We start from the raw sequence: 12,148 nt of genomic DNA on the forward strand, positions 1-12,148 counted from the left end.
AAATTGAACCCAGAAGAGAAATAAAAGTCTGTGCAGTTACAAATTCTGGACTCTAAATATAAAACCCACATAGTAATAGGGTCCAACCTCAGCCACTTCATTAGGTACACCTTATTAGTAGTGGGAAGGCCAGTTTGCCTTTATAAATGCATCCATTCTTCACTGGGACAGATTCAACAATGTGCTGGAAATATTCTACAGAGATGTGATAGCCCCACACAGTTGCTGCAGATTGGTTGGCTGCACATCCATGATACAAATCTCCCACTCCATCACATCCCAAAGCTGCTCTATTGGATTGAGATCTGGTGACTGTGGAGGCCATTTGAGCACAATGAAGTCATTGCCATCTTCAAGAAACCAGTTTGAGATGATTTGAGCTTTGTGACATATCACATTACCCAGCGGGAAGCATCCATCAGCAGATGGGTATATTGTGGTCATAAAGGAATGGAGCATAGTCAGCAACAATACTCCGGTAGACTGTGGCACTGAAATGACTGTCACTTGGTACTAAGGTGCCCAACGTGTGCCAAGAAGATATCTTCAACTCCATCACACCACCAACAACTAATCTGAACGGTTGATACGAGGCAGAATGGATCCATGCTTTCATGTTGTTTATGCCAAATTCTGACCACATCCCCTAAATGTCAAAGCAGAAATCGAGAGTATTCAGGCAACATCTTTCCAATCTTCTATTTGTTTAAAATGTAACCCGAGTTTCTGTTCTTTCCTGACAGGAGTGGTGCATACCCATATGGAAAAGATATATATAAATCTTATAAAGTTTTTATCTGTCTTGTATGAAACTTGTATGAAAAGCATACAAGAGTGAACACACATAAAATCCCTTGAAAAATCATATAATGAAACTTGTATGTTTTGTATACTTACTAAAAAATATATATGAAAGTAATGAGAAAGTGGCCACTTTCATGAGTAAATCATGTAAGGCTTATATGATTTATACATGAGTAAATCATATATGTTTTTACTATTTCTTTTCCATATGGGTAGTGTGGTCTTCTTGCACATCTGCTTTAACATTCAATGTGTTGTTTTAGGTTTAGGCTGCCTGTCTATTAGCTCAATATCTGGCTATTTTCTCTCTTTTAGACTGCTTGCTAGAAACCTTAAAGACAACTGAATGGAAATTCCTAGAAAACCTGTCTGAACAACAACACGACACTTAAATCACGTTTCTCCCTTTTCTTCGTAAAGCATCTTTGGGTCCAATTTCAGCAGATTGTTTTGACCACGTCTACATGCATAAATGCATAGAGGTGCTGCCATGTGATTGACCGATTGGATACGAGTTGATTAGCAGATGCACAGGTATATTTAATGAAGTGCCAATGAGTCAAAATTGACACCATGTGGCATTAATCTTAGTCTTTTATTTTATTTATTGCAAAGAAAAGTCAATACATAACTGTTCATTTAATCATTTTTTATCTTCCCATGTGGTTGTTTAAAACCCAAGTCACAAACATATTGTATTAGCCGAAACAGCTTTTCCACAATGTTTTTATAATAGGTGTAAATCTATATTGTGGACTACTTTCTACCATGGATTGATACATAGCCGATGTATTTGAGCACCAGATGTGCACAGGTTGGAAACAGAGTGTCAGCATCCATTAGAGAGATCTCACCCAATATCGTGGCTCACTGACGTGCTCCTAACAGCATTTTTATACAAAAGTACAGCACTGGTAAACACTAATAAGCTTTAGACTTTCAAATAAACTGTGTTTGCCTGGGATTGGTGAACAATGAAACCATATCATCACCCATATCCAGGAAATATAATTGAAAGCAGAAATTACGTTCGTTTTCCATTTAATTTGTAAGCACTCGTGCAGTACGATCAAAAATGATAACTTTTCCATACTATAAAGAAGCATGAACACGAAGACATAATTGGCAGACATCACAATTATGAACTGGAGGCCATACTGAAACAGGTTTTGAAAAACTCATTTCACAAAACACCAATGACAAAAATTAATGAGCCGAGAAAGAATAACTGATAACTATCACTGGACTTATAGAATTTTCTTCCCTTCCTTTGGCTGTGCTGTAAAGCAGTCAGGAAAGGCATTTTAATATGCGCTCAAGACTCCCAAGCCATATTTGATTATGTGATGGTGAAGCAGGTAGCAGCAAGATGAAGTTTAAGATTTACATAACTAGCCAATTAGAAAGATTCAAGATAATGAGCGAAGTAAAAGACTTTCCAGAGGAGCCTTACTGAGATTTGGTTTTCCCATTATTATGTTAAGACAAGCAGGAGTGGAATCAAAATATTTTATCCTAAGTAATCAGCACAGATGAAGACTTAAAATTCACATTAACATTTCTCCTATCAGAACCAATCAGTCTGGGTTTTCCTTCACTCACACCGTCCAACCTGAAACTGTGATTACAGGACCTTTGTGCTGTTGTCCTAAACCGTGTCAGGATACCTTTGAGTACAGCTCTGACAGATGAGCAGCAATCATTCTGAACGCACGCTCTTGTGTGCCTCTTCAAAACAGACGACTACAATCATATTGATTAGTGCTTTGTTCAGACCACTCTAACAATCAAGCAGACCCTCATCAGAGGACACTTGAGTGAGCCCCGTTTACCGCAGAGACGATTTGAAACATATTGTGTCTATTGTCTGGTGTTCCCCATCCTGATTTTGCATACGACAACAATACCAACAGCTTGCTTTCAAAATGCGCTCAACTCTGAGTATCATTAGAGAGCAATCCTGAAATCATCATCACGGTGAAGTTAAGCAAAATAGAGATTCTCTAGAAGTGCATTATTACGATAGATTAAAGGATAACATGGCCTTTATAGTCAGCGGCCATGTGTTCTCCAACACATGGACTTACACTGTCGGTGTTTAAGTAAAGGAAATGGTCTCTATAAATAAAAAGACTTAAATATCAAATCAAGACCTGAGGTTGTGAAGTAGAGTGCAGATACTGCATCCTTGCAGAAACAAGTAGAATGAAACTCACTCACCTTTGCACTGATTGGTGTTTTTGTCCAAGATGGCCTTTGTAGAGACAATTTTCCCATATCTGCAAAACAAAAACAACAACAATGTAACATTCTGATTTGCTGCTGGCCCATTTTTAACATCTGGATCAATATTAGTTATTTGAGTCTTGGGTAAATATTTAGCTGTGCTGCAGGCAGAGCTGCAGGGTTATAATTCTGGTCTATCGTTGAGTCACAAGTTTGGTCCAGTCAAAGGAAACAACGCAGTGATGGACTACCACAAAATATGTACACGAAATGGTCACCACAGGATGACTTGCGTCAGAATTATTAACAAGATAGACACACAACCTCCATCCAGCAGATGGAGAAACAAAAAGTCCGTCTCTCCATCTGCTCCCTCTACCAACTTTTAATGTCTCCTGTCCGATTCACCACCTTACTCTCTTATGTTTGACACCTCTGCCTCTCTTTGTCTACTTCCTTATTTTCCCCCCACATCCCACTTCTATTCTCGAGCTTTCTGTTCTTGGGTTCTCAGAAAGAAGTTAATAATGTTTCTTATCAGACCAGTCTTTTAGTGCTCAAGGAAAGAGGAGAAAGAAACAGACAAAACCCAGAAAGAGGCTGAGAAGGTATGAAGAGAGAGGATAACAGAGACAGAAAGGAAGGTAGAGTCAGAAAAAGACGAAGACAGAAAGCTTGAATTGTTGAGATCAGCCTGGATCACTGCCTGGCTTTGTGGATGAGACTTTTAATTAATGTTTTCACACTGGTGCACAATGACTGACTGGCTGGCTGGCTGACTATCAAACAGATTGACACTCTGCCCGACAAGCTCGCTGACTGGCTAGCAGACTGGCTGATAGCCCCAGGTAAAGGATGGAAGTATATTCCCTCTTCTGTTTGAGAGATGGGAAGAAAAGAAAAAAAAAAAGGGAAACAATGAAGGTAGAAGCAAAAACAACTCAATGAGAAAACAATGCAGAAGCTTCCTACTAGCAAAGGAGGTGAGAAAAGCAGCGGAAGGGTTGGAGAGACTAAGGAATGTGAAATAGACAAGGAGAGGGAGAGCAGTCAGTCAAAAGATAAAAAGATACTCAAGGCGAGCAGGAAGTGAGATAGTCCGGGGGAGATGGAGAGATAGTAAGAGGTGTTTAATAAAGAAGAGATCATTTAGTTGTCAGCATCAGGAGAGTCTCTGTCAGCCAACTCTGTCATTAAGAAGAAGAGAACCGAGTCTAGCTCGCCTGACAGCCTCATATCAAACTCTATTGGGACAGGAAAAAAGGCTTTAAAGGACTGCTATCACACCTAACATGACAGATGAGCAGCGTATGATCTCGCAATTGGCAGAGAGAAAAATCACTGTTTTTGTCAAAAATCAAACATTTGAACAACACTCAGTTTTCACACATTTTCATTCCTGCAATTTAAATCTATATCTGAAGAAAACAAGGCTAATCGCCCACACGTATACGCAACGGCACAGATCAAAAAGAAAAGAAAAAACCTACACCAAAGCAGTAATCACACACACACTACACACACCATCTGGCAATAGCAAGACCAACTCTCAGTGACTTCTACATCAGCATGACTCAAGTGCATGTGACCGAACACTTGAGCATGCAAATACTTGTGTAGGTGTAATTACGTGTGTGACAGAGTATGTTTGTGGAAGTTTGAATCCATGTCAAAGATCTCATACATCATCCACGTGTTTTGCCAACTTGTTTTTCCCAGCAGAAGACTGAAACATATCCAGACTCTGGACAGCGGGGGTGTGGGGGGATGGGGGTGCCTGGGTAGTTACACTATGAATCTTGAAGAGGGAAAAAATAAAAAATAAAAAATGGTCGCACTGGTCTAATTTCAAAAAGAGGAAAACAAAAAACATGTTTCCATGTTTGGGTACATTATTGTCAGACTGTATGTCCACCTGTTCCCTCTGTAGTTACGCAGGTTAGCGAGAGGAGAGGAGAAGAGAGAGGATGACGCCATGGCCTTGGGGAAATGTCCTATTACAACAACAATGCACCATCCAAATCTGTGATTCAATGGCAACATTTCATTTTATCCAGACAGCTACAACAATCTACTATTGTGCAGAAGAAATGGAAAAAAGTATTGATAACAGATCAGATGGTTAAGTGAGGAAATTTTAGATCATGGAATAAGAGGAGAGGAAAGTGCAGAATGTCCTCTTCAAGTCCCAACTGGAACATTTTGGTTGATTCCAACAGAAACCTGGAGTCAAATAACATCGACCTACACTTCAATCAATAGCAATGACACGTAAGAGAGCCATAAAAACTACTGAAATACTTAAAACATACCAATAAAAGACTACAAGGAGCCAGAAAGGAAAGGTCAGCACTTCCTTATCAATTACTTTCCATTGTGCCTAAAAAATAGAGAAATTTGTTCTGAAAAATATCTGGGGATGTAATTTTACTTCTAATTTAAAGTAATTCTCCAGGAAGCAAAAAAAAATAAATTGGTATAACCTACGGCTACATGTGTAACTTTCATTAGAAGAAATTAGATTATTTTCTCTATTTCCTAAGCACCAAATGGAGGGTTACACCTATTATTTTCATTGTCAATTATTCTGTTCTTTCTGTATTTTAACTGTATTTTAAAGTAAATTTGTATTGACAGGTTACAGGCTAGAAGTTTGAGTTAAATCCCTGAAAAGTCACGGTGAGCCAAAAGAAAAAACATACCCTTATTAATTCTAAGGTTTCAGACAACCCTCAGATGAACACCACCACAAGGCTTATTACACAGAGTCCTTTAACAAAATACTTTGGAAAGAGAAACAAAATACATTTTCTGTATGACTGTTTCAGTCTCTTCAGTTCATTGAGGTCTGTGGACATTTGTTTATGCACAGCTCTCTTTTTTCAGTCAGGATGAGGTCTGGACTGACTGGGCTATTGCAACATCTTAATTTTTTTCTTTGTTAACTGTTCTGTTGTAGATTTCCTACTTTGCACAGGATCATTGCCCTGTTGCATGAACTAATTTGGGCCAAGCTTTTGCTGTTAGAAAGACGGCTTCAGATTTCACCCTAGAATACTTTGGTATACAGAGGACTCGATAGTTGACTCAGTGACTGCAAGATACCCAGGTCCTGTGGCTGCAGAACAAGTCCAAATCATCACCCCTTCTCCACAGTGTTTGACAGTTGGTATGAGGTTTTTGTGCTGATTTGCCACAGATCTCTATATTGGTCTTGCTTGTCCAAAGGACAGAAGTCTTGTTCCAGAAATCTTGTGGATTCTTCAGATGCGACTTTGTAAATCTAAGCTGTCATTTTCTTTTTAGGGAGAAGAGGCTCTTTCTTGGAAACCCTTTCACACTAGTTCAGGCTTTTTCCTAATTGTATTGTCACAAATTTTAGCATTTTACACACTAACTGAGGCCTGTGGAGTCAGATATAGCTCTTAGTTGGGCTTTTTGGGGCAAGGGAGTTGCCATTTCTCTGACCCAGAGGTCACCAACACGGTGCCCGCGGGCACCAGGTCGCCCGCAAGGACCACATGAGTCGCCCGCGGGCCTGTTCTAAAAATAGCTCACCATAACAACTTACCAGTTAGCTGCATCTATTTTTATTTTTTCTTGCCATTTTTTTTTAAATCACAATTGCATTGGTGTCAATTTGTTAGAGATAATATATTAAAAAAAAATTATTATTAAATATTAGATGAGCTCTAGCTGGTCTCCATGGAAACAGTTGCCGTGAAGACCAGCAAAGGTGAAGAGATAAGGAAAAAATGGCGGAAAAAAGAAGAAGAAGAAAACATATCATTGTCACAGTGAATGGGAGGAAGAGTTTTTTACCACTGTGAAAGATTCATGGGTGTGTCTCATTTGCGGGGCGACTGTGGCAACGGCAAAGCAGCACAACGTGGAGAGACATTTCCGAACGTGTCACACAAGCTACCATGCTAACTACCCAAAGGGCAGCACACTGCGAGTGGAAAAAGCCCGCGAGCTAAAGACAGGTTTGAGCAAAAAAAACCTCCCAAAAAGCAACCGTAGCCTCATTTAGAGCTACACATTTCATGATTAAGAAAAAGAAGGCATTTTTAGACGGGGAGGTTTTCAAAGAAGCAATGATGATAATTGCAAAAACTATGCTTAAAGACGAGAAATATGGAAACGATATAATCTCCACTCTCTCCGATGTCCAGCTGGGGGCAACTACAATCGTTAGAAGAGTGTCGGCTATGTCCGGGAACTTGGCCGATCAGTTGGATCAGGATCTGGCAAAGTGCAGGTGGTTTAGCATCCAGTGTGACGAGTCCGTGGACAGCAGCAGTGCAGCACAGCTGATGGTCTTTATCCGGATGGTGTTTGATGGTTTCTCCACAAAAGAAGAACTTCTGACACTACTGCCGCTAAAGACAACTACGAAGGGAGTTGACATCTATAACGCGGTGAAGGAGTTTTCGCGAAGAAAAAGGTACCGTTGGAAAAGCAGGTATCAGTGACTACCGACGGGGCTCCTGCTATGATCGGCCGACATACAGGATTCATCGCTCACTGTAAAGGTGACACAGAGTTCCCAAACTTCATGCAATACCACTGCATCATTCACCAGCAGGCGTTATGCACAAAGGTGATCGGCTTCGAGCACGTAATGACTCCCGTCGTGAAGATCATAAACAGCATCCGCTCCAGAGCTAAACAGCACAGAACATTCAAGGTGCTATTGAAGGAGCTGTCAGCTGAATATGGTGACCTGCTACTACATACGGAAATCCGATGACTCAGCAGGGGACGGATTTTGCTTCGTTTTTTGTCACTTTTGGTTGAAATCAAAGAGTTCATGCAATCCAAAGGGGAAGACACATCGCCGCTGGAGGACACTGAGCTAACCTAAAATCTGTTTTCTTTGGCTTCATAGAAATGCTACAAAGCTGAATAACACTGTGCTAAGCCAGAGAAGAATGTCTTTCTGTAGCATCAGTCTGGGTTAGTTTGGTGGGGGGTAGAGCTGACTTTTAGAATGACAGTCTTTCAAGGATGAGCCATGTGTCTTCCTCAACACATGGAAACTCCTCCGAATCCTTGCCAAGACCACTGAAATTGACAGCATTTTCTAGACTGCCGAGATTTAAGGAGGGATGTCGATACGAAACTCAACGCACCCCGTTTTGGCAGGCTTGACAAAATCTGTGTGCAACCCTGTCTGTGTGTGAGTGAAGTGTTAATGACAGTCCTCAGAGGGCCCTCACAGCATCAGATCTGTGTTTTCATTCCCTTGTGGAACACAGTCAGCCTATGGATGCTCACCGTTTGATGTCTTCTGAACCACAGTTCCCACCCACACCAACGTGCATCATTTCTGCATCTCTCCAGGATATCCAAGAGTGTTTATATACATTATGTATATGTACGCGTCCTCTGCGCTTGCAAATTGTGCGAGTTCTGTCAGAACTTGTGCGTTTGTCTGCATGTGTGCGATTGTGCATGCATTAGTGTACGTGCAGGTTGGTCTCTGTGTGTGGTAGCTCCTAATTGGGGATCCGATACAGCTGTCTTGTCTCTCGCATTTCCCTCATTTTCCTCCCTCTCTGCCAGTTAGACTCACACAGGCAAACACAGAGGGAGGACCGAGACAGCAATGCTTCAGAAGTCTTCAAATCCATTCCCCATATGTAGTTTAACATCTTTAGGCACTATGAAGAAATAAAGTCTTGGACTGTTTCCATGATGAAAAGCCAATGCGCTGTGAGTTTAGACGATGGCTTAATGTCACTGAAACATTAGGTTTGTCTGCCAAAAGACCTTTCCATGAAGTGTAAATCATAAGCTCCCAGGCTCTCCAGTTAGGTGGCACATTCAAGAGTTGGCATTATAGCAGAAAAGTAATTTGTGTCCATGACAGAGTAAACAGCCACTAGTATAAGCAACAAACAAAGAGCTGTCTTTTATCAACTTTTTGTTTGCTTTTATTAGATAATGCTGTGTGGTGATCCATGTCAGACCAAACTCTAATCTGAGTTAAATATAGTTTCATCTCCACTTCATCCTAACCACAACGCTTCAGATCAGATAGTTCAATATTTCATTTAGGATCTTACAAGCAGAGGGTTATTTTAAACATTTAAATAATTTCTAAGACATTAAGGCCTCGAGAGCATCAGATCCAACATTATTTGCTCAAAAAGAAGAAAAAGTCATCCAACAGACTTCTTTAGTCTTGAATAAAGCACTACGAGTTATTCTGTGGTGCCATTAAGTGGTTAAGAAAAAAAAAGCCAGACTGCACAAAAGCCTGGAAAAGGAATATAGTCATTTTAATAACAATATTTTGCTGCTTTGACACGTCAATATGGAGGCTCAGATAAAGAGCAGAAGATCTTACTGGACCAATACTGGTGCATGATATATGTAATACAGCTGGTTATTAGTCAGGCATTTTTTATTTATTTTTTTACAGTTGCTTTGGTTTAATTCTTGAAATAAAAAAATTTAAATAAAAAAAATTAAAACCTTCAAAATATAAGGAGCCCTTTCAATGCTCGGCGAGCATTTGCAAACATTTTAGGTTGAGCCTGATTAATTTATCTGTACACTGGTAGCTGACATTTGCCGATGTACCACAAGAAGCACTTCCTCTTCCAGCTGCTAACTCTAAGGCAGGGGTGGGGGAACTCAAGGGCCGGTGTCCTGCAGGTTTTAGATCTCACCCAGGGTCAACACACCTGAATCAAATGATTACCGTATTTCGCGGACTACAAAGCGCACCTAAATATTAGCCGCACAAGCTAAAATCAGGGGAAAATCCTGTTTTGTACATACATTAGCCGCACCTGACCAAAAGCCGCAGGTGTTTCAATGTTGACTTATCATATGTAAGAGAATATGCACAAAGGGAATTGTCAGGAAAGAGATGGCTGTTTGGAGACATCACTTTTATTAATATTTTGAAAAACAAGTTATGGGTACATATTTGCACATGTAGTACATAACAATAACCTACAGCACACCAGAACAATAGATTCGGCCTACCTTTTAGGCTCAGGTGCAGTGACACAGCTTTAACAAGAAGAAAAGTCAGTCATTCACCATCTTTCTCTTCTTCCTACGCACTAAAACCACCAAAGTCCTCTTCTCCAGTGTCGGATACAAACAGGCTCATGATGGCTTCGTCATCCACTCTCCGCTTCTCTCCTTCATTGTCACTTTCAAAACCAAAGAAATCCTCATTGTCAGTGTCAGAGTCAAACACCCTCAGAAGGGCCGTGGCGGTGTCCTCCTCTCCATCATGCAGCAGTCCAGCTCTTCAAAATCCGTTGGTGATCGTGGATGTTTTCACACTTTTCCACGCTGTCAGAATCCACCGGTGGAGTTGGGCATAACTTGCTTTTTGGGCATAACTTGCAAGTTTATCGCCGCTCATCATCCACGACTCCCGCTGAACGCGTAGCGCTACTTTGAAGTTTGTTTTTCGCGCTACTTCGTACGGCACTACGTTGCCTGGCGGACGGACATGTGACTAACATACCACTCTTGAACCCCGATCCTTCCGCCAGGCAACGTAGTGCCGTACAACAGCGGAACACAAAACAAATCGTCTTACGATATGACAAAAATCACGGACAATCCATAGAAAAGCCGCACCTGACTAAAAGCCGCAGGGTTCAAAGCTTGTGCAAAAAGTAGCGGCTTATAGCCCGACATTTACGGTAGTTCATTACCAGGCCTCTGGAGAACTTGGAGACATGTTGAGGAGGTAATTTAGCCATTTAAATCAGCTGCGTTGGATCAAGGACACATCTAAAACCTGCAGGACACCGGCCCTTGAAGCCTGGAGTTCCCCCATCCCTGCTCTAAGGGATGGAACAGTGGATCGTTTGCCTCCATCACCTGCTGGCCCAAGCGCACGATCTGATATCCTCGTGTCGGTGTTGTTCCCATATCATCATAATAAATATTGTTCCAGGTTTAACATTGCAAGTGACCAATCACATTGTTGTGACATCATACTTTTGCGACTTTGGGGAAAAAAAACACCTTAAAAAAAATCTACTTAACTTGCGAAAAACTGCCTCTGTCTGCCAATCCAGCAATTTGAATTTATCCTGGTCACTTGCAATATCGAACCTGGAACAACATTTATTATGATGATGTGGGAACAACACCAACACGAGGATATCAGATCATCCGTCCCAAGCATCCTCTGTCATAAAAACCCCCTGCATATCATTGTTCACTAAATCCATGAACTTTCTGTGGTCTTTCTTTTCCTCCAGCATTGCAGCTTCACAAGCAGTCTTTGTCAAATAAATCCACTATCACTCCTCTAGCCCGCACATGTCCCATGTTCATCTCAGGCTTGCCTCTCTAACTTTATCTCCAAAGCTTTCAACCCGAGTTGTCCCTCTGATATACTCATTCCTGTGTTGATACCTTGTCCATCCCAGTGAAAGTCTTGGTGTCAGCTCTGCCTTTTCATTTTTTTTAACATTTACAACTCATCATGTTTTAAAATCTGATAAATGCAAACTGGACAAAAACCCTTTGAAAAAAAAAAGTTATAAGTGCTGACTCCAACTTCCAATATAGGGGAACTCTGATCTCTTTCCAGATGCTGGTAGATTAATTGTCACTTTCCAGGGAATTTTTAGAGGTCTTAAAAATACTATATTCCTCAGGCTCTAGTTTAATCACATTAAAAAAAAAATGACTAGGTACAGGTGTTTACAATATGGTTACAGTTTGAACAATATGGCTCCCATAACAGATTTCTCTAGCAGCTGAACATTTTTAATCCATGAGTTTCACTCTGATGTAATGAGTAATATCACGGAAACTGAAATTTAAGATGGAAACTCTGAAATGTGTGGACAAAAAGATATTTGTAAGGTTTAAGTTTCATATCCATCAACCACAACAGGAAGCACTTTTTTTTTTTTTTAAGATCATCATGAGCTACACTGCAGGTTTTAACCACAGATTAAGTTATAGATCGATATGCAGACAGACAGCTGGGAATCAAGCGTGAGAGAGAGACAGAAAGACAACAGGGGGAAGTGAAAGCAAGTGAGTGAGAGAGAGAGAAATTGCCCTTGTGCTACACTTTAGATTCCGCTCACGTTCTGCTCTGTCCCCAGACGTTAAAAGT

The 12,148-nt window shown here is 40.8% G+C and overlaps 1 protein-coding gene across 4 annotated transcripts in view; it reads right to left on the minus strand.

The window, feature by feature from the left end:
* Positions 1-12,148, minus strand: part of LOC113032772 (RNA-binding motif, single-stranded-interacting protein 3-like) — a 163,156-nt gene that overhangs the window by 69,409 nt on the left and 81,599 nt on the right. For all 4 annotated transcript variants that reach the window (XM_026185864.1, XM_026185863.1, XM_026185866.1 and 1 more), the window contains one exon: positions 3,025-3,083. In XM_026185864.1, coding sequence (XP_026041649.1) covers positions 3,025-3,083 — 59 coding nt within the window. The remainder of the gene's footprint in view (positions 1-3,024; positions 3,084-12,148) is intronic.

Source organism: Astatotilapia calliptera, chromosome 11 (assembly GCF_900246225.1).
Source record: "Astatotilapia calliptera chromosome 11, fAstCal1.2, whole genome shotgun sequence".
Taxonomy (NCBI): Eukaryota; Metazoa; Chordata; class Actinopteri; order Cichliformes; family Cichlidae; genus Astatotilapia; species Astatotilapia calliptera.